At 47.1% G+C, this 26,251-nt stretch overlaps 1 protein-coding gene across 2 annotated transcripts in view; it reads left to right on the forward strand.

Annotated features, from left to right (window-relative positions):
• CAPZB (capping actin protein of muscle Z-line subunit beta) overlaps nucleotides 1-26,251 on the forward strand; it is a 56,473-nt gene that overhangs the window by 10,597 nt on the left and 19,625 nt on the right. For both annotated transcript variants that reach the window (XM_066202915.1, XM_066202914.1), the window contains exons 2-4: nucleotides 3,916-4,005; nucleotides 15,112-15,233; nucleotides 20,828-20,941. In XM_066202915.1, the coding sequence (XP_066059012.1) occupies nucleotides 3,916-4,005; nucleotides 15,112-15,233; nucleotides 20,828-20,941 (326 nt within the window). The remainder of the gene's footprint in view (nucleotides 1-3,915; nucleotides 4,006-15,111; nucleotides 15,234-20,827; nucleotides 20,942-26,251) is intronic.

Below are 26,251 nucleotides of genomic sequence, written 5' to 3' on the forward strand. Positions count from 1 at the left end.
GGCTAAACTGGGTGAAGCTCCCACTGCTGTAGCACTGAGCTGTCTCAGCTCTTGGCTCAGGAGCCTGCAAGCGAGGTTAATACAGAAATAGAGCACAGAAGTGAAACCAGCCTGCGTTTCTGTTTGAAGACACTGCCCAGCTCTGTTTATGCTCAGCAATAACAGGATCAGATGAGCAGGAGTTCCCCAACAGAGGTGTGAAGGGAGATTCAGTCCACAGGGTTTGTGATAAGTGGGAGCAAATTCCTGCTGGCTGAAAGGCCAGGAGCTTTAACTTAGGTATTTTGCCTCCTTTCAGGTGGAGTGGCCTTGGGATGGGGAGAGCTGCAGGTTTGTGTAAACCCTCCTGGAAGATGCAGTACGGGTTAGGTCTCAGGTGACTGGCAGTGGAGAACTGTCCATTGCCAAACTTGGGAATGAAGCCCGTGGATTTCTGGAAGTGTGTGTAGTCAAAAGCCCGTGTAAAGGTATTTAACAAAAGCAGAATTCCAGTAGTAACTCATCTCAGTGCTGGTGTCTGTTGAAAAGAGTGAACAGGTGCCACTTCAGTGAAGTGTTCCTGCTTCTGCTGGAGCTGGGAAGGCTCTGGGTGTGTCTCCTGGTGCAGGGGAGCTCGGTGACCAGGTGCCAGGGCTGTGCTGGGTGCTGCAGCCTGCTGGGGGTCGCTGCCAGGGCTGCAGGTGGAGTTGGGCTGGGCAGGAGCAGCTCTTGGCTCCTGGGTTTTTGTGGTGGTTGCTGGTGCTTCCAGCACACAGTACCCCTGTGCCCCTCACCCCAGGGCGCTCTGGGCTTTAGACATGGCAAGTGGGAGTCAAAAGCAAGCCCAGCTTGTTGCCTGTTCCGTTTTTTGTGATTTCCATACCTACAGTAACTGCCTGGGGGTTTTTGTTTGTGTTTTCTGCACTGAATGACATCTGCCCGTACTCAGCCTTTAAAACTGAGGTGCACGGCTCTGCCTCTTTACAACTACACATTTATACATTTATTTTTTTTCAGCACTGTTTATTCTGATTTGAGCTTTAACACAGAGTACCCAGATGACCAGAGCTTTGTGGCTGTTGTGAGAGGGTTTCTCTTTTGGAAATAAGCTAAATACAGCAAAGAGACCAAAAAGAAGAGGAGGTGCTGACAAAGGGAGCGGTAAACTAAATACTACAGACATCCTCATAACCTTTTTCCCTGGGGTAGTGCCATGGGAATGCTATAACAGGTGCTTAAGTGGAGATTCTAGATAGGCAAACATCTTTAAAGGAAACTTATTAAAGAGCTTTCACCTAAGCTAATATTTTCAGTCTTTGAGATTCCTATGATCTCTAAATCCTTCAGTGACTTCAGCTGTAATAAAACTTCATTTCGAATTTCTGTCTGAACTGCCTGCTCCTCCACAGGAGGTTCTGGGCTGGATGAAACAGGAACGGTGGAAAACGACCTCCTATCAAGTAAACACTAAGCTCATTAAATCCTGCAAGCTCAAAGAGCTTGGCTTTGGGAGCAGCCCAGCCTGGGAGACAGCCTGTCTGATCACCTGCTCAGAGAGCAGGGCTTCAGGAGCCTCTTCTTGGATAAAGGCAAGAATTCCATGGAAATGCTTTGTCTGGAGGCCTGTTAAAAAACCTGGTCTTCAGTATATGATTTTACAAAAGAATTAAGCAAGTGGAAATCCAGCACAGGTGAAGTTGAGAGAAGTAGGTGGGGTTTGGAGAGGTGCTGACACGTGTCCTGGGTTCCCCCAGAGCACCTTCCTCTCCCACAGTTGTGTGAGGGCTTTGGGAGCTTTTAGCACCACTGATCCGGTGCCACATGGCAGCACATCCCTGGGATGTTCAGCTTCTCTAAAATCAGCATGGTGCTGGTTCCTGTCCCTCTGTCAGCACCTACAGCTGCTCCAGATCCCCCAGCTGGGCAGAGGCCGGAGCCAGAGGCTGGGTTTGACCACACACCTTTAAATCTTTGAGATCTTCGCCTGCAGAGAAGGAACCAGGAGCAAAAGATCCTGGTTCACTTCCCTGTTCAGTTGTGAAGTGGGTTGCACCAGCTGTCTGCAATACCCCAAGGTACCACTTCGCTCTGTAATCTGTCAGTTTGCGTTGCCTTTTTGACCATTCCAGCCGGATTTATGTGGGATTAAAGTGACTGTGTGACCATGGATTTAGGGACACAACTACAGCAGAACCTGCCTTTGTTTTGGTGCTTTGAGAGATCTGCTGGCAAGCTGTTTAATTACCTAAGTGTTCTGCAAGAAGCTGAGGAGCCCTGCTGCTCAGCCTTGCCTTTACCTCCTGGGTACCAGGGAGATGCACTGTACCAGGCACTGGATGTGCCTGCATATTTTTGTGTTTCCATTGCACACAGCCATGGATGTCAGCTGTGTCTGAACCCCTTGGAGAATCTCTGCCTTAAACAATCCTGCTCGTGTGTTTTACAGCTGTTGTTGAATATATTGGGTAAAAATGGTCACCCCAGGTTCTCTTGGTTAATCCGCAAACCCTGCAAGTGTGGATTCTCCTCCATGCAGTGTCTTTTATTTTCAGTTTGCCTCCCTGTAAAATACTTGCTCTGGGGTTGCAGCTTTAGTGGTGGTTTTTAACATCCTCCCCTTAGGCTTTTTTGTCTTTTAAACAATTCCAGCTGGTAGAGGAGGACAGAGCACTTCCCTGAATGTTCCCATGATCCACAAGTGAGGAGCAAGAGCCTTGTGACAGTGTGCCAGGTTTCCTTCCTGGATGCAGGAGAGGGTAGGAGGTGTGGACAGTATTTGGGAAGAGAGATCCCCTGCCTGGGCCTGGCTGCAGGAGCTGGGCAGGCACAGGCCACCTAAAGAGTCTCTGTCCTTGGGGTCCCAGAGTTCAGTAGCTGAAAGTGAGGAATTCCTTCCCCTGGCCATCTAAGGAACAGCTTCCTAATGGATGTCCACTAAACTGAGCACTCCCTCCTTCCCTCATTCCACAGGTTTAACTTAATTGCAGGAAACTTGGCTTCCTGTTTCTCCCTGTCCTGGGGGCTGCTGTGTGGAATAATGTGATAATGGAACTGTGTTGGTTGAAGCTGTTTTTAAATAAGACTTTGGGAGCTTGACAGAACTCAGGAGGGTGAAATGGAACCTCAGCTCGTGGGATTTGGGTGGCTGGAAATGGCAAAGAGAAAAAAGGAGGGGAGGAGCAGTGAAAACAAACTGGTTGTGCTTCCCGTGACCTGGGATCAAAGGAACTTGTGCAGATTTTGGGTGCTGTTAGGTCAGCAGGAAAGTGTCTGTTTGTGTCTGTTGGTGAAAAGAACAACTAAAGGTTATGTCAGGAGAGTGGCTCAGCTCCTCAAGTGTCTGGGGCACATTTTCTGGCTCTGAAGTGGAGTTGAAGAGCGTTTCTTTGTGTCAGAATTGGTGTGAGACCAGCTACAGTGAGCCCTTTGGAGAAAGTTGCTGTGTTAGCTCTAAAGAACTGGTGCCCCTGATTCCTTACATACAGGCAGCTCTTGGTGTGTGTTTTGTAGGAAGAAGGAAATCATGGATCATGCTTTGTGTGCCTGTTTCATTCTGGTTTTCTGACAAAGCTGCAGGGAAGAGGGAGCTCTGTGGTGGAACAGAGTTTGTCTTGGGTGCTGGTTATCTCAAACTGATCAGTGCAAATGAGGAAGTGTTAAACCTGCTTTGGGAGAAGGAACTTTCAGTTCCCTAACCCAGGTTATTCTTGAGATAGCGTGGATAAACAACAGATTAAACAAACATTAGAAGCAGTTTTGGTGAGGTAAGGACTGGATTCCTTTCCATCAACTGCGCGGTGTTACGTTGCCGAGTCAATAATCCACAATCAAATGTGATGAATTTTCCTTGTACTAATGCAAAGCATGCTGCTGCTGGGAGCTGTGTGCTGTGTTACCTGTCCACCTTGTGACCAGGGGCTCTTCTTGTTCCTGCAGAGTGACCAGCAGCTGGATTGTGCCTTGGATTTGATGAGGCGTCTGCCTCCGCAGCAGATAGAGAAGAATCTCAGTGACCTCATTGACCTGGTGAGTACTGGATGCTGTCCCCAGGAAGTGGCTGTGACAAAGGCCTGGTGTGTAAGAACTTCTGAGGCATCTCAAAGCTGTGGTGATCTGTGTGTCCCCTTGTCTTGAGGCAAGGTTAACAAACAACCATTGGCTGAGCAATGTCAGGGATCCACCATTGGTTTGGGCTGTGTGTGCAGGACACTTGGGGCTGAAGGGTCATTAGCAGCTCTCTCAATGAACTCACCACCTCTGCCAGGTTGGAGGCTGCGGTTTGAATTTGGGACAGTGTGTGCAGATGGCTGCAGGCCCTTGTGCCTGGGTGTTATCTCCTGCTGAATAGCCTGCAGTGTGGAGCTGTGGGAGGTGCAGTGGCTGTGCTGCCCCACACGCTGCAAAGACACTGCTGAGAATGTCTGGGCACCTGGAGAACACCCAAATCTATTTATAATTTGTGCTCTGTCAGATGTTCTGCACTCTAGTGTCAAAAACCAAACCTGGCTGACCATCTTGTGTCTGATATCTTTTTTTCTGCCTGTCCCTGGAACTTGTGTTGTCCTTTACACACTGCTAGGGAGGAAAACTGACCTAGGAGGAATTTCTATGCTCAGTACAAGTTGCACATCCTGTGATGCATGTTTGGGCTGCAATAACCTGGTTAGTGCCAGCTGTCTCTTAAAACAGTGTGTGGCACAGTTGCCTCTGGAGTAATTGAAGGTGTTACTGAAATATGGATTTAATGTTTACAGTCTGCTAGTGGGAAAACTGGATTCTGTTGTCCAGTCTAAATACATGGCTTATTTCTGACCTAAGCTTCTAAATTGGTGCAGAAGAGCAGCTGCTCACCAGGTAGAGGTTTGGTTGGGAAGTACTTCTAAAGCTGGTGTTGGTAAGCTATGGTCAAAAAGTTGTGGCTGACTTAAATTTTTACAAACTCTAAACATTTCTTTTACTTACACAAGCCAAGGTACAGGTAAGAGATCTCTGGGGGTCAGGAAAGAAATTATTCCCTGCAGGAAGGGATTATTTCTTGCTCTTGAAACCATTTAGTAATTGGCTACATCTGTGCCCCCAAAACTCTTGGCAACCTAAAGCATCGTTTTTGTGGCTGTTGCCGGAGGTAGGACACGAGTAACTAAATCACTGATCTGATCTGGTGTGACATGGTTGGTTTTGTGATGAAATTGGGAGGACTGAGCGGGTACTGGGGTTTGAGCAGCTCCCAGCACCACTCAAAACAAGGAGTTGTTTGGGGAGCCATGGTAAGCTTGACTGTGTAATTGGTCTGAGGTTTTCTAATGACTCAGAAAATTGCTGGGTACCTCTAAACGCTGGAATTACTTTTGGATGGTGCTCATTAGTGCTCTACATGCTTTCCATCAGCAACACGCTCCTTGGGTTCCTTTTCATGGTGTAACATGAACCAGGGCAGCTTGGTGCTTGTTAGGAGGAGGGTCTGTGACCCCCACACGAGGCATTGCGGCCCCTCCTCTGGGGCAGAGATGAAATAATTTGTTAAATCCAGCACCATTCCTTTATTGTTGAGGCACCTGTAGGCCGGTTCTGCAGCCGCTGTCAGCCCGACCTCCTGAAGTCTCCGCTGGTTAGACCAGAACCATGTGTGCTCTGCCACCTGCAATAGCTCCAGAAACATCATGAGCCAGGCTTGAGCAAATTGGTTTTTGACCTTTTTTTTTGGCAAATTTCATCCAGACCTTTGCATCTGACGTTTTGATTCTGCTGCCTGTCCCATTAGCAGACAGCAACCTCCTTGAGGAGCACGACAGTCTCCAAATGCATGAGGAGCATGAGCAGGTTGATTAAACTTGGGGGAGAACTGTAAAACGTGGCACTCTGACTTCTTGGCTCCCTTGTGCTGGGTTTCCTTGCTCAGTCCACTGCCACGGTGGTGCAGATGTGAGGCAGAGGCTCATGTCAGTATTTAGTGTGAAGTTTAGGGTGTTACTTGAAGTCTGTTTGCAGCTCAGTTTGCCATGGTCTTTTTATAGGATTTGCTCTCCAGACTGATGGTGGCTGCTTGCTTAAGATCCGTTGAAAGGAGAGAAGATGGCTTAGAAATGCCTTTGTATGTAAAGAGTTTTCCAAAACTAACACAGTAAGAACGTGGCATCTCCTTTCCAGAATCCCAGAATGGTTTGGGCTGGGAGGGACCTTAAAGCTCCTCCAGTGCCACCCCCTGCCATGGCAGGGACACCTTCCATGAGACCACCTCGCTCCCAGGCCCATCCAGCCTGGCCTTGGACACTTCCAGGGATCCAAGGGCAGACACAGCTTCTCTGGGCACCCTGTGCCAGGGCCTCCCCACCCTCAGAGGAAGGAATTTCTTCCCAATATCCCATCTAACCCTGCCCCCTGGCAGTTTAAAACCACTCCTAGCCTGGAATTCCTGTTGGGAGAGGTAACTGCACTAAATTCCCTCCCTGAGGTCCCTCTTAATCTATCTGTGTTCTGCTGGTTATCGCTCATAAAAGAGCAGCTTGGTCCCCAACTGAATACATGGAGCATGTCCAGGACTATCCAGGACTGTCCATGACTGCCCCCAAGTGTTGTGCTGACAGGGGAAATGGCCCAAACTTGAACATGAAGTAAAAGGGTGGGTGGAAGGAGAGAATTTTTGGGTCACTGGCCCTCATCAGCCCAGACACTTTTCATGCATTAGCAAAACAGTTTGTGGTTTGCCCTTTCACCACATCTGTTGTTGGGTTTTTCAGACTGCTGAGGCTTCAATTAGAGTTCATTAGAGACCTTGTCAATCACAGCCCTCCAGAAGTCCTGCCTGAAAGAAGCTGTGCACGGTGCTGGAAGTGGGCCTTGGCATGGAGCGCTCTGCTTGGGCTTCAATTAGTCATTATTTGTAAATACACTACTCAGAGGCTGTCAGAATGTACAAGAGGACTTCTGAATCTCTACAGAAGGACTTTCCTGTAGTCACATACCTTTTTAAGGACAACTAATTTAAATTGGAATCATTTTCCATGGAGCTCTCTGCTGGAAACTGTGCGCCTTGGAGCGTCTACCTGTGGGCCAAGTCCAAGCTGAAAAGAAGTTCCCAAAAGAGGAGAGAGAAAGGTGTTTGCTCTGCTCTTAAATGGGTTTGTTGTGAAGATGCTTCAAGCCAAAGGTTGGGCTTGATGAACTTCAAGGTCTTTTCCAACCTAAATTATTTGGTGTGTAGTGGCAGCACTTGGAGCATTAGTTCAGACGTAACCGTGTCACATAAAAGCTGTGTCACCTCCTTATTGCCTCACGTTGTCCAGGAGCTGCTGCTGCTGATTCACTGTGCTTCCCACGGAACCCTGTTGTGAATCACATCTCTTCTCATCACCTGCTGGAAAGGGGGGACTGTGAGGATGTTCTCTGGTTGGAAATGTGTCCTGGAATCAGTTGAGTGAGGTTTGTTTGGCTCATGGAAGTCACACTGAGTGGCAGGAGGCGTGAAGGAGGGAAGCTGGTAGAGCTGGCTGCCAAGCTGATCCTGGGAGGTCAGAACAATCCATGGCAATTGTCCTCCTGCTTCCTTTCTCTTCAGGTCAGTTTACCGAAAGTCAGTCCTCTGTACTTTTAGCTGTGCTCTTCCCAAGAGAAATCCCCAAGAAGGATCAGCTTCTGGGCAGTGCTGCCGTGGGGGGTCCCTTTCTAGGACACCTTGGCAGCACAGTGCAGGTGAGTGGGTGGTGCCTCCAGAATCCTTTTGGGGCGTTTTCTTCAGACAACTTCAGTGAGGTGTCTTTGAGGGCTGAGGTGGCAAAGGTGGAAGGAGGCCAGATTTATTGTCCTTGTGGGCCATGTGCAGCAAATAACAGATCTGTGACAGGATTGCCTTGATGGCTTTGACTCGAGTGTGGAAGTTGATGCGCTCTCAGTCGTGGTGAAAGTTAAGCAGGTTCCTTTAGCAAGTACAAATTTCCTGCTGAGTGTTTAATTTGGATGCTTGCCTGGGTGTGTATAATATAAATTAGATGAAAAAATCTAGCTGACTCAGGAGAATCAGATGCCTGGCATGAAGTGGGGACAGAAAATGGTCCTCAGAATGGACAGGCTCACCAGGAGAGGGAGGGTTGCTCACAGCTTTCTCCCTCTCTTCTCCTAGTAAGACTGATACTGAAACAGCAGTCATTCCCCAAAGTGAAAGCTTTCTTGAAGAACAGCATCAAGTAATGCTGCCATGGAAGAATTAAAGTGAGAGTTCTTTATAGACACAGCGGTCATAACTTCACTGGTTATTTTTTAAGGCTCTGTTTGCAATTAAAGATCTGGGAGGTGATCAGCTCTCCTTTCTCATCACAGGGGAATACTGAAGTATTTTTAGTAGAACGTGTTACTTTTTAGAAAATCCCGGGGTGATGAATCTTAAAATGTATAAACTTAAGATTTTGAAATATTTGAACACAGTTCAGGCTGTTGCTTCATGCGAGCTCCAGGCAAATCCCAAATCTGCTTGCATGCCTGCAGTCACTGAAGATATATGAAGCTACAGAATTTACCCCCAGGCAAACTGCACTGCTTGGGCTGCACAGACCATAAAGAACATGAGAATGTGACTGGAGCTTTTTGTGTTTGGAGTCCAAGAGCCTGAGCCCTGTGCAGCGTTGTGGGGAGAGATAAAATAATTGGATGCAGATGGCCAGCTGGGCGTCTGGTAGGGTGGAAGATGTTTTAAACAAAAAATCAGATCCAGTGAAAGCTGAAAAAGAAGTGCATTGACAGCCCTGTGGGCTCGAAGCTGAGTCTTTGACCTGCTGTTCTGCCTGGACTTGCTGACCTGTGGGATGAGCTCCCAGGCAGGTTTCTAACATGAGGATTATTGGCTAAAGAAAAGGGCTCGGGCTCTCTGGATAAATTTATGGTTGTTGAGAGACAGTTTTTCCATTTTGTGAGTGGCTGTAAGCAGGAGTTTTTCCAGCTAGCAAAGATTACCTCTGGATATCTTGATGGTGATTGGGGATAGGAATTAATATATGTAAATTGTTAATGTCTAATGGCTTAGAGCTAGCAACCCCACTTCCTGGCATGAGATTGGAAAAGGGAATTTCAATTCTGCCCTAATATCACTTATTCTTTCTATTTTTAAGCCTTTTTGTCTTCCAGGCTCCTGCCACTGCACTGCTGGTGTTAGAGACCCTTAAAATACCTGTTTAAATATCCTTTGAAGGGAGTGTGTGTGAAGATGAGTCCTAGTTGGAAACCTCCCTAACCTCTTTAAGGATGGAAGGAGGGGAAAACTGGGATAGAGAAATACCACTGGAGAGAGAATGTCCTGCATATCCCTAAATAATTGCTGGATATCTCCCGGCCCAGCTGGGCTCTGACACAAAGAGTCAGGACTTCTCAAGATATTGGCACTCTGGGACTGGTAATGGGATACAGGAGCCTTCCCGTGCAGGTCACCAGTCCCAGCCCAGGCCACTCTGGCTGTGCCTGCCAGATGGCTGCCTTTTGTTTCTCAGGAGGGGAATCCAGCAAAAGCCCTGTTTTATCCAGCAAGGCACAGGAAGAAAGCCAAGGATCCTGTTTTATGAATGGCTATCACCTTTTTGAATGTAGTTCTTCGAGCTGAACTAGAGCATTCTGTAATTAATGTGACATGTCTGCTATGACACAATTAGCTGGACAAACCTGGATCTGCAGCCTTGTTAACATCTGTCTTTTCCCAGAAAAGCTCATTTGGCTTAATTTTGGTTTTGCCAAATCTTGCAGTGCTGGAATTCGGTGCAAGCACATGAATGACACTGAGCTGTTTCCAGTATCAACTATATCTTGTCTGAACACACAAGTCCATTTAAGTGTCATTTCATAAGCCAAGCTTGATGATTGTGTGGCCTTTGGACCCGTGATGGATCAAATCAAAGTTTAGCCCCGTGTGGATTTGTGGCAGTGACTTTACCGATGGTTTTAGGCCCAAGATGAGTGGAGCCAGGCTTCCTTCTTGAGTTTGCACAACATCCTCTAGGCTGTGCCTGCCTTCTGCAGGAACAGGAAATTCTGAGGCTGTGCAAGGACTCTGGAACATCAGAATAAGGTTTTATTAGGTGAAGTATCTGAGCTGGAGGTCTGCCAGAAGGGTGATTTTGTGAGAGGGTCAGGGAGCTTCCATGGGCTCTGCTGTGTTTGAGTGGTTTTCCTGAGCCGTGGGAGCCGCGCTTCTGTCCTCCTTTGATATTGAAAGTTCACATGTGATAAAAACACTCAACCTTCCTGATGGGATGGGGCTTTTAATTAAAAACTGCTCTCATCATGTGCGTGTTCAGATACCTGCAGGTTCAGATACCTTGCAGATGGAGGTTCAAAACACAGATGGATCTGAATGGCTCCTTGGCTAATTGAAGTTTGCCTCATCTTCCCAGATTTGTAGAAATATTTGGGTTGGAAGAGTCCTTAAAGATCACCCAGTGCCACCCCTGCCATGGCAGGGACACGTGCCACTGTCCCAGGTTGCTCCAAGCCCCATCCAGCCTGGCCTTGGACACTTCCAGGGATCCAGGGGCAGCTACAGCTGCTCTGGGCACCCTGTGCCAGGGCCTCCCCTTCCTCACAGAGAAGAATTTCTTTCCAATTTCCAAAGTGAACTTAATCTCTTTCAGTTTGAATGCGTCCCCCCTTGTTCCTTCTGCTTCTTTAAGGAAAAAAACGTATAATCTTTAATTTTACCGCATTTAGCATGGTTTTCCAGTGTGTAAGATTCCTGTGGAGGTCAGTAATGCTGACCTCTGAATAAACATGGAAAAAGGCTATTTCTTAGGGCTGGTACACCAGGAATGTTGCTGTTTCAGTGGTAGATGTGGTAAATTTCAGCCGAGGCTGTAGAAGAAAACAGCCACCTGGGTGTACTCAACTGGAGTGGACAACAAAATATTGGCTGTCCCGGGTGTGTGAAGTGCAGAATTTGGTGCGACTCAGTGTGGTCAAAGCAAGGATGGGGACTGTGTCCCAGTCTCAGACATGGAGAACTGAGGTATTTCTTCTCTTTCCTCTATGAATTAGTTTTTAGATACTTCTTTAAAAATGCTTTAAAAAAATAACCCAGAAGCAATTGTTTAATTGCTAATAGGCTCATTGAACCAAGAAGTCAGTGGAGAAGGAATGATTGAGCTTAGCTACTCCAAAAAGGGTATGGTTTCCACTTTGGCACAAGTGATTATTTGTCTTGATAGCAGAGCAGTTGCCTTAATTAAAACACTGTCCACATACCTGGGCAGCTCTGCTGGGGAGTTTGGTTACACGGGACAACAGGATCCTTGTTTGACACGTTTCCCTCACTTTCTCATTCAGGTTTTCTTTCCTCTGCACTACATACCCTTTGTGCATCTCCTTGGAAAAAAATATCCCCCAAACACCGTGCCCTGTTCCTTCTGAATGATGCTGCTGTTCTTCCAGGCTGAGCCCCAGATATCCTTCTTTTTTTTTTTTCTTTCCAATTTACACTGAGGGTGGTCTCAGTCCCTGAGTACCCAGAGCCACCAGAAGAGATGACTGAGAGCTGATCTGGGCGTTGTTCATTAGGGCCAGGTGACATTAATGCTGGCCTTTAGCTGAAGATACAAGGTGCAGATTGTGTTCTGCGTGTGACCTTCCAGTGCTTAGAGTGGGAAAAGATTGTGTCAGAACAAAGGTGGGAGTCCAGGCTTTGCCTGTAAAAGACCCTCGTCCCCCAGCGTTTGCATCACAGCGACACTGATTTGAAGTGTGCTGATGAACGGAACAAAATCACTGCTTTGGCATTTCAGTTTGGCCTGAGGAGAAGCTTAATTCTTGTGTTTCTAAATTTAAGTCAAAATTCCACATGTAATGACTGCTGTAGATAAGTGCTCAGGCACCTGAGTGAGTTTTGGCCCTTCAGTGAACATAGAACAGCCTTAGAAGAGAAAAATTAACAACGCAAATCCACTGTTTGAGGTTGAAAACTGAGAGCATCAGTTACCTTTGCTGGGATGAGTAGATAAAGTGAATCCTGCAAGGTCTGAATGTGCACAACAGTAATTTAAATGTTTTAGGAAGATTCAATACTTGACATGGAAAAGAATCTAAAGGACCTACATTCAGAAAGAGTCACAGTCTCACGAACATGAAGCTGAAGTCTTTAAAGCTGCAAATTACCTTGTTCAAATTACTGCCTTTGCCTTGTAAGCAGTTTTCAAGAGTAGAAGGGGAAAGGCCACTGCATAAGTTGTAAATTCATTCTTAGGAAGTACAGTTGATGTAATGAATGGTATAAAAATTACATTCTTGGGGTAACTGTGCCACACTTGGGTGCTTTTCCAATAATTAGAATTACACGAGTAGTTCCATCAGCTGGAATATCTGTTCTTTCTGTAAATACTGTAGAAATTTTCCAATATTTCCAAGCTAGATGAGTGGGTTTTCTTCTGTTTTATTCTGAAAGACGAGAAAGAGAAAAGAATAGATTGCCTGAAGTCCTGTGGAGTGTCTGTAGTAAGGAGACAGGGGATATGCAGCTTGTTTTACAGTGGAGGGTTATAATACAGTGCAGTATTATGTTCTAGTAAGTGTGTGATATAATGCAGTCACTGTTATGGCTGTAGGAAAAACCACAGCCCTCAGAAACTGGGAGACCCTGGACATGGATATTTGTTACCAAATCATCCACAGATAAGTTTAGTTCAATAGATTGCATCTTATAAAAACAATGGGTTACAAGTTCCTTCTGGTCAATCTGGGATTGTGCTCTGAGCCCTGCAGAAACCCCACACCAGGCACGTGCTGTTCTTACAGGAAAGTTAAACCTAAAAGTTACTTGTGTGGGGTTTTTTAAAAGGGTTGTAAATTCAACTTTCCTGCAGGGGAATCAGCTTGGCCTCGGGTTTGGGGTTTCTTGTGAGGCGGCTTTGTGTGGATATTTGGGGCTGGAGGATTGCACAGCGAGGCCTCTCGTGCTCCCTTTCCACGCGTGTGGTGTAGGCTGTTCCCAAAGAAACAGAGGCTTGGGAAAAGCCACTTCCCCTCGGTTCTGTTTTCATCACTTTACTCGTCCCAAAGGCAGGTCAGAGGCAGGAGAGTCTGCTCCTGGGCGTTTCTCTGTGCCGGTGGGCTGCTGGCCGAGGGCTGTGTCCCACTGGGCACCTCTGGGTCGAGCTCCCCGTGCTGGGCTGCTCTGGGCTGCCTGTGCTGTGCCTGAAGCTGAAGCAGGCAGATTGAGTTGCTGTCAGCCTGAAGAGTCAGCCTAAAATTAATGGTTAATGGGGAAGAGAAGGAAAGGATGGAGGGGAACCAGATGTGCTCACAGACACACATACATCATTTCACCTGCCTTGTGCCACCACACTGCTGCTCTGGATCAGCTCTGGGAAGTATTTGGGTTGTCTGGTCTCTGCAAAAGGAAGAATTTCCCTAAAAGCTGCTGCTGCTGCTTGTCCACTTCTGTTTAGCCAGGAATTTGTTGTGGTTTTGAGGCCTCTTCAGCCAGGCCTGCAGGTACCAAAGGATGAACTCCCATGAGAGCCCTGAGCTGGGTTAAATCCTGAACTGCCCTGCTCTTGGTCTGGGCTCTGCAGTTCTCACCCATGGCCACATTACACTCTGTAGAGTACCAAAATAAAAACACTCAAATGAATATTTCAGCTTTTTCAGCACTTCACCAACCATGTCTTGGTTTGCCTCTGGTTTTTAAGGATGGATTGTTTGGGTCACATCTTAGAGCCATGGAATGGTTTGGGTTGGAGGGACCTTAAAGCCCATCCAGTGCTCCCCCTGCCCATGGCAGGGACACCTTCCACTATCCCAGGTTGCTCCAGGTCCAATCCAACCTGGCCTTGGACACTTCAGGGATGAGGTAGCCACAGTTTGCTTTTTCATTTTCATTTAGGGTTTTAATTTTGTGATCTTTTGTAATCACATTGGTTTACGTTTGTCCTAGCTCGCTCTGACTGTCATCCTCTGCATGTTACTGCCTTGTACTTGGGATTAGGGATGTTTTTATTCCAGGCAGCTTGATCACTTCTGTCCCATCTAGTGCATTAAAATTGTTTAGGGGCTGTTGCACCCCAAATTTGTTTTTTCTCCTCTAGGCTTCTTTCCTTTGAAATGCTGCTAATCCATTCACTGAATTAATGGCTTGAAGAGAAGAAAGCACATTTCCATGTTTTCTTTATTCCTCCCTCCCTCCCCTTTTCATTTCTGAGTTGTGAATTCATCACTTCATGATTAATTTTGCCCTTGATTGCCTTTTGTCCTCGTATTCTCAGTCAGGTTTTCATCTCTATGATGTGGAGTGGAATACAGAAGAGATTGCACACTGCTTCTTTCTTTCTTGTTTTATTAGCGCATCGTTACCAATTTGTTCAAGAACTGACCAGTTGTCCTGAGCTCCTGTTGTGTTGTTGGGAAAGGACATTCTGCTTTAGTCCATTTCTGGGCTGTTGTTCCAGCAGGAAACACACCGTGCCCTGTGTGTTTGATGGCAACTGCAGGAATGATTGTTGATGGTCCCTGGGATGGGCTGGGGCACAGGGCTGCACATTTCCTGAGGTGTGTGCAGGGAGATGCAGTCTCATGTCCCTGCAGGAGCTCACAGCCCCTGTGCCACGCTGGAGGCAGAGCTCGTCTTTGTCCCTGTGCAGGGCAGGGAGGCAGTTGGGGTCCTGGATCCATGGGAGGTTGTGGAAGATGCCGGAGATGTGTTGGATTTGACACGGACACGTTTATTCTCATCAGCCAGCGTGGTCATGCCTGGCTACCTGCCTGGAAACTGCTCTGAACTTGACCCAGAGTGGGAGCTTGGGAAAGCTCACTGCAGCCTATGGATGGCAGATTCCTTTAGCAGCTCCCTCATTCCCACTCCACTGTAAATATTTACCTTTATCCATCAGCCCTGGACAGTCGCTTCCCTGGGCAGCCTTGGCACAGAGTGAACATGGAGCACGTGTGTATTGAAGTGTGCTGGACCACACCAGTGGTCTGGTAATTAAATCTGCAATTATTTGAGGTGGGAGCGTTGGGGTGTGTTGTAAGGGAAGTGATTTCTTGAAGAGTTTTGGTTTGGAGGCAGATATGGGCTGTTAATAATGAAATCTGTTCTGAGGGGTGCCAGTGCCTTTCAACCCTAACGTGTTGCCCTCTCTCCTCTCCCTGTTGTTTCCTCCCACCCCACAGGTCCCAAGCCTATGTGAAGATCTCCTCTCCTCTGTGGATCAGCCCTTGAAGATTGCACGCGACAAGGTGGTAGGGAAAGATTATCTATTGTGTGACTACAACAGAGATGGGGACTCGTACAGGTGAGTTCCCAGCCGGAGCTGGGGCTGGCTGCTGCTCTGTAAATGACATCCACGTGCAGCTCTTGCAGGCCCTTCTCCCTCTTATTTTCAGCCAAAAAAAATCAATCATTTAAAGATTTAGAGCCCAAAATGTGCTGTTGTTATCTTGCTAAAGGGGACAGGAGGGGGTGTGACGTATTTCTCTTTGTTTTCTGTATTCTGGATTAAAACCAGTCAGTTGTCTAGCAGATATGGCCTTGATAGGGAATTAGACCACTGCAAGGTTATAAAATCTCTGGAATGGATAATGACAGAAAAGAGATGATGCAAGCTGTGGATTTAAACAAAATCATCTTCAGCCTGTACAAAACAGGGTGGATTTGCCAGCTGGGAAAGGCTCTTTCACTCGTGTTTTGCAAAGAATTAACTGACTTTGGACTCAGTGTCATTAGTTCTGTTTGAAAATCTTGGCCCAAGTTTTTACCATAGAAAAGGAATCCCCATCTCCCAAAATAGGTGATTTATTCTGGGGACTGTGGACTAAAACTTATGAAAATATTCAAACCCTACAAGCTGTGTATAATTACAATATAATTAATTTTGGAGTAGGAGGGGCTGTAATACTGGAATGGTGCAATCAGGTTTCAGTGTTTTGGCTGCCACATTGAACAGAGTCTCTCTTTTAATGTGTTTTCCTCTACCTGGCCATTAGGATGATGTTTTTCATTGATGTTTAAATCATCCCTTCCCTTTCTCACATTGCCTGACTTCCCTTAATGGCTATGGTGACAGTGGTGTAGTTCCAGATGTTTAATTTAGGAATCATGAGTTTACAGTCCAGGAACCTTTGGGACTCCTGCAGCACTTTGCCATAACAAAGGGTGCTGGGCTGTGAGGTGATGATGCCATTCATCTCCTGAATTAGGAGCTCAGCCATCCTGCTGCTTCTGGGGATGATTCTGAGCCTTCCACTCGTCTCTCCTTGTAGCTTCAGTGTCACAATTTACATTTTAGTGCTTGGAATTATCTCCAGAAGAATCTCACTTTGCTCTTTGTAGATTTGTTGTAGTGCTTTACATTCATCTGCCCAGAATGTTTCAAGAATTGTGTTTCAAGGTGGAATTTCAGAAAATATTTTTTTAACAAATCTTTTTTTCTTTGGCTCAGGCATCACTGCAGAAGCAGGTGAGCTTGTAAAGGGTTTGAGATGAATTGGTTCAGTTGATTTGGGGTGCAGGAAAGGTCCCTCTCTGATGTGAAGCACATCTGTGTGTGGATGATTTACACAGAGAACATGCTGAGATTCATTTTGTCCTGGAAACAGGAGATGGAGAATGAGAGTGGATGCAGAGTTTGACAGTGCCTCCGGATTGTGGCTGAGTGTAAATCCTAATGCCACGTTTAAGATACATCCTATTGCAGGGGGCCACCAAGTGAGCAGGACCCAAAGGTGTCACTCACGTTCTTTACGGTTCTAATCTCATATTTAGAAACTATTCCAGTCTTCTGCAGAAGAGCCTGGTGCCTTCTGAAAGCATTTTGCATTTATTTTGTGTGCCCCAGCTGGTCAGATCCACATGAGCAGCTCTCTGCATTTAATCAGTCCTGAATTAGTAAATAAAATAGGAGTTTAGAGCTTCTGCCCTCCACGAGATGTACCCACACAGCTGCAGCCCCTCTGGCAGATGCAGGAGGAGGGATTAAATCCCGAATTTCTTGTGGATCTTTCAAGAGATGCTTTCTCCCTGAAGCTGTGATGTTTCTTGCAGCCCCTTTGCATCCTGCTCAGGCTGTTGACATGGACATCAGTCACCAGGGGCACAGGGAGCTGAGAAAGGCACTGGTTACACAGTAATGGGATATTGTGCTATCACTAATAACCCCCTGTGTTTAATTAGGGCACATGACAGCCCTTCCTCTAAGGTCAGTGTCACTCTTGCCTCTGAAATTTGCTCCATCTCTTTCTGAGAAAGTATTAAACGGTTACAAGGAAGCAGGAGGGAATTCGGTTTTTAAAATCACTTTGAAATTTTCAGGACTCATTAAGTAATGAGGTTTCAGAAAAGCTCTTTCATTTGTTCCTCTAGAGCAGGCACCATGTGTTAATTGCCGGCATGAAAGAATCCTGTTCCTGAGGCTTTTGATTCAGGCGTTCTGGATTGAAGTGATTCTTCCTTCTGGAATTGATTGGTCCCAGCTCTGATTCATGAAGTAAATTCTTTCCTTCAGCACACAGCAGAAGCCTTTGAAACCCCAGCAGCGCTGCCCTGTGCACGTTAATCCCATTCTGTGCCTGTGTCCAGACACTGCTTCGTACCTCATAAAATCTGCAGTTGTTACTGGGAAGTGGCTCTTGCACTAATTTAATCAATTAGGCCAAGATCTAGGAGGAGTTCACTGGGCTTTTAAAAGCTTTTGATATTTCCACAGCCATTTTTCAGAACCACACACTCAATTAGAAGTCCCAGGGAGTCTTACTCCCTGCCTGCAACCGTGCTGCATCCCCAGTTCCTGCTGGCTCCAAGCTAAACACCTTTTCTTCTGTATTGGACAGGCTGCTAATTGCATTTCTTTTAGCACTAATCCAAGGGTTTCAAAGCATTCCGTGGGCAACTGAGCCTCATTCTCCTTCAGCAGGAGAGCTGGGGCTGGGTACTCAGACATTCTCACTGGAAATCCAGTGATTTTTATAGGGCTGGGTTTTTTGAGTGGCTTTATGATTTGACTGGGAATTTGCCTGGAAAAAAAGCTGCTGTGGGAAGTGGATATCCTAATGCTTAGCCCATCACAAGACAAGTTTAGTCTTTCCTTGTACTTAGACAGACTTGGTTTGGTTCATTTCGAACATGGATCAGACTAGAAGGGGAGTTTTTGGAGTCTCCTTGGATCTTCTTAAATAGATAACTTCTATTTTCTTCATATTATCAAATCCTGCTTTTGTGAGTCTCACAGGTACTTCTGTGAGTGCTCCTGGAATAACAGAGGTTTGTGAAGGATATCAAGCAGTCATGGAATCCACATGGTGAAGGCAGAGCTTTTATTAATTTTTTTTTTTTTTTTTAATATTAGACTTCAAGGTCCCTGACTTTGTCCATACATTTCCACTCGAAGTGTGTTTGATCACTCTGTTAAATGGAATCCTTATGGGGAATTTGGGGCCAACAACACTGAAACCTGTTAGCTGAAACACAAACCATTCTCTTTTGGGGAAATTAGAGGTCTGACTTTTGAAATTTAAGTGCTTGTCCATCTGTCTTTCTTCAAATAGCCTCCGGTTAAGTGTTTAAATGTGTTGTGAATGCATTTCCACAAAAATAAAAAATACAAGGCTGTGTTAGGAGGTTTTTTTGCTGGTAAAGCAGCTGCTGGCTCCAACTGGAATGGGATGAAAATGCCACAGGCTGCTGGCTGGGTCTGTTCTGGGCTGCCCCTCAATCCCGTTCCTGCACCAGGGGAAGAGGTTTGGTGTTTGCCCTTAGAGCATCTGCCAGTGGTTCTGCAGGAGTTCTCTGCTCGCCCTCTGCAGTAGCTGAGCCATTTGGGAGCACCAGGGGGATTTTGATGTGAATCTTTTCCAGATTTTGGAGATTTTAGGTAAAGGAGTGAAGAAAGAGCTGAGAAGGAACCTCATCCCTGTCTGAGCAGGGCTCAGGCTCTGCTCCCTGGGGCCCAGCAGTGGCACCAGAGGAACAGGCAGGGAATTCCCAGGGAGTTCCACCTGAACATGAGGAAGAACTTCTTTACCCACTCTGGGACACATTGCCCAGAGAGGCTGTGGGGTGTCCCTCACTGGGGATATTCCAGACCCATCCAGACACAATCCTGTGCCCTGTGCTCCGGGCTGGCCCTGCTGGAGCAGGGGGGTGGCAGCAGATGAGGCCGGGTGGGCCCTTCCAGCCTGACCCAGCTGGGATCCTGTGGCTGTTGACTCCTTTCCAAAGCAGCCACATTTTAAGCAGCTGTTTAAAATCATAAAATCCCAGAACCACTGAGGTTGGGAAAACCCTCCGAGACCATCAAGTCCAACCTTGACTAGTCCCCAACTTGTCCCCAGCCCAGAGCACTGAGTGCCACATCCAGGTCTTCCCTGGACACCTCCAGGGATGGGGACTCCAAACCTCCCTGGGCAGCCCCTGCCAAGGCATGAGCACCCTTTCCATGCAGAAATTCCTCCTGGCCCAGTCTGAGGCCGTTCCCTCTCCTCCTGTCCCTGTTCCCTGGGAGCACAGCCCGACCCCCCTGGCTGTCCCCTCCTGTCAGGGAGTTGTGCAGAGCCACAAGGTCCCCCCTGAGCCTCCTTTTCTCCAGGCTGAGCCCCTTTCCCAGCTCCCTCAGCCCCTCCTGGTGCTCCAGCCCCTTCCCCAGCTCCGTTCCCTTCCCTGGACACGCTCCGGCCCCTCCATGTCCACCTTGTGGTGAGGGTCCCAGAACTGGACACAGCTCTGAGATGAGACCCACGACCTGAAAACATCACTTGGGTGCATGTGACATAGCAGCTCCACTTTTCCTGGTGTCACCTTTCCTGTCAGGAGTGACTGGGAGGAGTGAAGGGAGCAAAGCAGAGCCTGGGCTTTGTGCTTTGCATCAAACAGGTGTCAGACACTGCTGCCTGGCTGAGAAATGGGTGACAAAGGGCTGCTGAGAAAAAGCCTTTCCCTGTGGCCAGCAGTGGGACCTGCTGCTGCAGCCAGGGGCTGGGGAAAGGGAATGGGGAAAGGGGAGAGGAAGGGTAGAGGTGCTTTTCTTTAATCCAGCAGTGATATGTGTAAGTTGGTTACTCCATGGGGAAATGAAAAGCAAAATGCAGGTTTCCAGAATGGCAGTTATAAAAGCCTCAAGCAGATGGGCAAAGGGTTCCATTAATCTTTTAATACCGAATCTTTCATTAAGAGGACAAAAATCTCTTCCACACCTGCAGGAATTGTAGTAAAACCTGCAGCTTTACAAACCCTGTTAAATCATTCAACCTGTTCAAAGGGTTTCCTAATGTTATGCTAAAGGTAGAGTTTATTTCAAAGCAGAATAGTGGAGGAAAATGTAGACTTTAATCATAGCCAGCAGTGTTGGCTCAAATACTGTCAGATCCCAAATAAACTACACCATCCATTTGTATTTGCATGAAAACAATTTTAAATATTTAATGTTCAACAGCTGAAGCCTTGTTGAATACATAAGAAGGAACAGACTGAGACCCAAGAGATATTTTTTAATATAAAAAACGTGAAGCCAGGGAATGACCCCTGGGTGAGTTCTGAGGGCTCAGTCTCCCCTTTTTGGCAGTGTTTGAAATGGCTGTGGAGGGTGCAGGCAGTTTGCTCTGGGCACCTTTCGGGGTTTTTTGGAAGTTCAGCATCTGTGGATGAGGGCAGACCCACCAATATTAAACGTTTCAGAGCCACGGAATATCCTGAGCTGGAAGGGACCCCCCAGGACCATCCAGTCCCACTCCTGGCCCCGCACAGACACCCCAACAATCCCATCCTGTGCATCCCTGGGAGTGTTGTCCAGACACCCCTGGGAGCTCTGGCAGCCTCGGGGCCGTGGTCAGGCTGTGTCTTATTGTGTGTTTCTCTTGTCCCCTGCTCTGACTGTCCCTTTCCTTGTCTCCCTGGCAGGTCACCGTGGAGCAACAAGTATGACCCTCCCCTGGAGGACGGTGCCATGCCCTCGGCTCGCCTGCGCAAGCTGGAGGTGGAAGCCAACAATGCCTTTGACCAGTACAGAGACTTGTATGTCAGTCCTACCCTCAGAGCCCTGTCTGTCTGTCTGTCTGTGTCCCCTGGGGCACAGGGGTCTGCTGGGGGGAGGCAGCACCGGGGTTTGTGGTGCCAGAGACGTGATCAAATCTGTCAGCTGGTGCCAAAGGCAGATGCTGAGGTGCTTTCCCACCTCCCTCCCCCTTTAACAGATTGATGCTGTCTCTGTCCTGGCATGACCTGGCTTCTCTTTGATCTCTAAGTTCAGTCTTAAACCATCTGCATTTTCCATTCCCTCAAGGCTGTGCTCTTAAAAAATCTCTATGTGCAGCAGCAGCTCTCACATCTCTCAGTACAATGACAGGCACTGAATACTGAAATGCAGCAGCTGGACAGGGATTAATGTACTCCTGCTGCAAGATGCTTGTTTTCAGGCCCCGTGTTATTAAAGAGGTGTAAAACAAAGGAATTCATAGAGCACGTGTGAGATAAATGTAGATCAGGCGGTGGCTGTTTTAAAGCAGCAATAGGAAGCTGTCTGGGTGAGTTGAATTTTTCTGTAAATTGGGGCTGTGCTTGTCCTGCACTGTCCTCACTTCTGAATCCTTGGGATGGGATCAGGTTCAGCTCTGGGCTCTGTACTCTGTGGTCTCCTAAGCAGTGCTGATGTGGAAAGTGATGCCAAAACTGCAGGGAGTGAGTGTTGCAAAGCAAAATGAACCAGTAAGTGTGTCCTTTACTGGGACACTTTCTTAGGAAGGTGCCTAAAAACCATGAAAAAAGTGAACAAACTTCATTGCTGCTTCATGTTGCTTGAAAAGGGAGATAAAACACAGCCTTAGATGTAGTTCATCATGTTACAGTGCTGACAGAAGCACATTAAAAGGAACTTTTCTTGCTGGATTCTGTGGCGCAGTGTAAATGTAGCCTGTCCAAATGTGTTAAGCGTCACACTTCTGTTACAGGTATCAAATTTTTACTTCTTTTCATGCATTGTTTTCATAGCTCTCCAACTTCTCTTGTAAGTAGCAGTTGTTATTGGTATCTGAACTGACTGGAAGAAAGGAATTTTGCATATTCAGCAAAGCCAAGTTTGCAGTTACTCCCCAGATGCAGAACAGAGCAGGACCAATAAGATTTTTAATACCCTGAGACGAAAATGAGGAGGTTTATGGAACCAAGGTTGTCTTTTTAAATCCCTCTCTGCTCAGATGACCATGAAGTCATGGCTGGATACAATAACTTCTTTAAACAGCTTGAATTTGCTGGAAGGAAAGCACCGGGCAGGTTTCTCTGACTGAGGTGACTCTGCTGAGCCCTGCTCAGCGTGGGGTACAGCAGTACCTTTATATAACAATCTTCGTGTATTGTGTGGAAGGAAAAGGTGAGGTTGCTCCAAATTCCGTCTTTCTGTTTGTCAGTGCGAGTTTTACAGGCAGTAATGGGCAGAGGGGATCCAGGCGGGATCACAGCCAGGAGAGCAGGTCAGACTGGGAGCACAGGTGCCAGCACTTCAGTGCCTGTTGTGGTCCCAAAAGTGGAGGAGGAAAAGAGGACGAGGGTGGCTTACGTTTGGCTGAGCAGCATAAAGAAATTGTGGCATTTGCGGAAAGAATTTGCAAAGTTAAGGAAACTTAACCTCAGTGTCTGAAGGGTTCGTCATGCTTAAAATCAGGATTTGTACTTTACCTCCAGCAGAGATGTGGGGAGAAACAGGCTTTTGTTCTTGCAGTTGGGCTCTGCAGGTTCCTGAGTAAGACAGTTGGATTTTTGTGCTTTGACAGCAGAAGCTCAATTTTTACTTGGAGATCAGAGGGTGGGAATTCAGAGGTGGCAACAAGTGCCAGCTTCTCTCAGCGCCGCCCTTGCCAGCACATCAGATTGGGAACGACTGCAGCAATTCCTCACGGAGCAGCTGCTGGAGCTGCGTGGGGAGGGCAGTGCTGGGAAGGGATGGCAGTGGCAGGGATGTCACTTCCACGGCTGCTGGAGCTGGCAGCTGACCCTGGGAATGTGCTGTAAGGCCAGCAGTGGGGCTGGGCCAGGCAGAGTCAATGGAGGTGGCGTTGCCCTGCTGCTCTGGCAGCTCCTGGAGCTGGGGAGGGAGGGCACGAAGCATCCTGGGCCAGGTACCAATGTCCTTCTCAATTCTGGAATTCCAGAGCCGAGGGCAGCAGAGCTTTTCCAGCATTGGGAGATACTTCAGGCTCATTGATGTATTAATCAAAGGGCTGAGCGTGCTGGCAGCCCTCAGGACTGTATCTTTTGTGGAAATTTTGGTTGCTGTTAGATAGGGAGATCCATCCAGGTTCACCCTTCAGGACCAGGGATCACTCTGTAGGCAGCGTGCAGAAAATCTACGTTTTGAGTTGACCTGTAGAAGCTTTCATCATTTCTGTTCACTCTGGTGGGGTTGTCTGCCCACACAGACCCTTCACAGGGGACTCCAGGCTATTTGATACTTTTCATTACGAATTTTTTCTTAAAAAGTACCAGTTTAAGTGCAGTGGCTGCAGATGAGGAACATGAAAATGTTGCTGAGGGAGAAGCCTCAAATCTGACACGTCATCTCCTCACCAGTATACCCTTAACAGGCTGTTCTGTCCCTCTGAGTGCAGAGGACGTTTCTGAGCTGCCTCTGTAACCACAGCTGCTGTTGTATGGAAGAGAGGTAACAGTGAATGCAGAAGTGATCACAGCACTCACAGGGAACACCAGATCCCAGCGTGCCTGAATTTCCTGGGCTGTTCAGGCATTTTTTTTCCTGTAATGAGATTTTCTGCTGGGTTTTTCAGTGGCTTTGTGTGCAGCCTTGCTGGACACCATCAGCTGTCCCAGGCTGCTCCAAACCCTGTCCAGTCTGGCCTTGGACACTGCCAGGGATCCAGGGGCAGCCACAGCTTCTCTGGGCACCCTGTGCCAGGGCCTGCCCACCCTCCCAGGGAACAATTCCATCCCAATATCCCATCCATCCCTGCCCTCTGGCAGTGGGAAGCAATTCCCTCTTGTCCTGGCACTCCAGACCCTTGTCCAAAGCCTCTTTCCATCTTTTCCTGTTGGCTCCTTCAGGTGCTGGGAGGCCCCAGTCAGGTCACCCTGGAGCCTCTTCTTCTCCAGGCTGAACAATCCCAGATCTCTCAGAAGCTGCTGTGCACGGAGCTCACTTCGCTCCTGAGCTTTCAAATACACCTGAATGCTGGTCATTCCAGCGTCTGGAGATAAATGATACTTTAGAGAACATCTCCATCCCACTCTGCTCTCCACACGTGATCCAAACCTCCCCTGGATCAGCTCCCACTTTACCTTTAACACAGCAAGTGCTGATATCTCACAGAATTCATCTCAGGCCTCTCCCATCTCTCCCTCTCTCTTCAGATCGCTTCAGTTTTTCCTTCTGTCAGTCCCATTTGGCCCACACACCTTTCCCTTTTAGATTTCTCTTTTCATCAGGTGTGGTAAGTCGCCACCTACGTTCGGTGAGTCACTGCATTGTATTTGCCATTTCCCAAGGGGTTGGCTGTTGTGGGTGTTTTGAGGGAAACAGCCTGTTAGGGATTTGTTAACAGTTTGGGTAGAATAATCCAGTCAGATTTGCTTGCTAGGGACCTTAAAATTCAATTTTGTCCCCAAAAGCTTAGTGGCCAAAACTGTGTAGTGTGGAAACGAGGTTGGGGAAGTCTTGTAATATTGCATGTAATAACATCATGTAAGCTGGAGAAGAACAATTCTGCTGAGCCTTCAGTGCCTGTGAGCCAGTGCTGGATTGGCCTTAAGTGTCTGTTTTAGTGCAAACTACCTTTAGTATCTCTGGAGTTCCCCACCTTTCCTTTCTGGAGGCATTTGGATTAAAGAGGAATTACAGCAGGTTTTAGTTCCCTCTCTGTTGTCTGCCTTAAACAACAAGCATATTTCTTGGTCATCTGTTTTACCGAAATCCATGTCACTTTCCCAAAAAACAACTGTTCCATTTCCATCTCCTGCTGCCAGGTTTAACTCCCACAGTGCCTGGAGCTAATGCCCTGGTATGTTTGTGTTCAGTAGGTTATTATTCCCAGATGGAAGTCTAATATCTTACACCACTCAGTTAGAGCCTTGGCTTTCCACTTCCAATATGGTGAAGATAATTTCTTCCAACACATGGTTGTAATTTATTGCCCTTCGCTTGACGTGTGTGTGCTTGATTGAAATCAAAGCGTAATGAGGACCAGGGCAGCTGGTTAAATCTCCCCTATTTTAGATTCTGCCTTCCCTTGTTTTGGGTTGGAGATAATCAGGGCTTTAATTAAGTAATCTATTGGCTCTTTGTTGTCTGGAAGAAATAATTTCTGAAGTGATTAAATAGACCTCCCCTGGGAAGGATGCTGCTGATCTGTCTGCAAACAGGATGAGTTTTGGCAACTTTGGACTGGTTTAGTGACTGACATGCATTTAGAAAGCTATTCCTCCTTTTTTTTTTGTGGCTTAAATTGGATTTATTGGTGCTTTTAATTTTTAACAGCTTTAAAAAAAAAGATAAAACATCATCTTAATCATTCTGTTCCTGAAAATGTTTGTATTGGTTAAGATTCTGAGTTTCCTCAACAGAGTGAGCAGCAAAACCTTTTGAACTTCTGCTTCTGTCTGTGTTTTGATGTTGATCCACTTTCACTTTGTTATATTAGAGCTCTGGACCAGGAATTTGGTAGGAGTGGAAGGAGGTCTGGGAGAGGATTGACCTCTGAAACGTCTTTGTTGTGTGTAATCCTTTTATTATTGAATTTTGATTGGAATCTGGTCCAGAATAGTTATTCCAGTTTTGGAGAGTGTTAGCAGTGCTGAGGGTGGCACCCCAGGCCCCTCTCTGGGCAGTGTGGGTATTCCTGTCCTGTGGTAGAACCCAGGTGTTCTTTGCAGCCAGCTGAGCATCCAATGCCTTTCTCTGTCTGGAGGAGGAATTCCCTGGGAATTCCATGTGCCTCAGGAATGTGTGGGTTGAGGAGCCTTTTGCCAGAGTTTGGGCAGGTACCAGGTGAAGTCCCAGTGACGGATGAGTTTGCCCTTTCATTTTTAGAGTGCTCAGGCCTGACTGGATTTTTAATTTTTATTATCCTGTTTAATCTCGTGGAGCAGCCTGGCTTTGCTGGACTTCAGGGATGTCTCATTTTGACTGACCTGTGCCATCATCTGTCCTGTGTTCAGGTGTCCCACGTGCTGCTGGATAGTTTACCTTCCTTTAGCTGCTTTTTCCTAGTTTATTTTGGGTTGTGTGCTTGAACAGCCTCTGACACTGCCTTAGTCCACTTGTCCTGATAAGAGAAAATGGAAACCTCTGTTAGTGCTGCCCCTGGGCTGTAACTCTCTGAG

The sequence above is a fragment of the Chamaea fasciata genome, unplaced genomic scaffold (assembly GCF_029207755.1).
Source record: "Chamaea fasciata isolate MVZ Bird 193981 ecotype frontalis unplaced genomic scaffold, bChaFas1.0.hap1 SCAF_23, whole genome shotgun sequence".
Classification (NCBI taxonomy): Eukaryota; Metazoa; Chordata; class Aves; order Passeriformes; family Sylviidae; genus Chamaea; species Chamaea fasciata.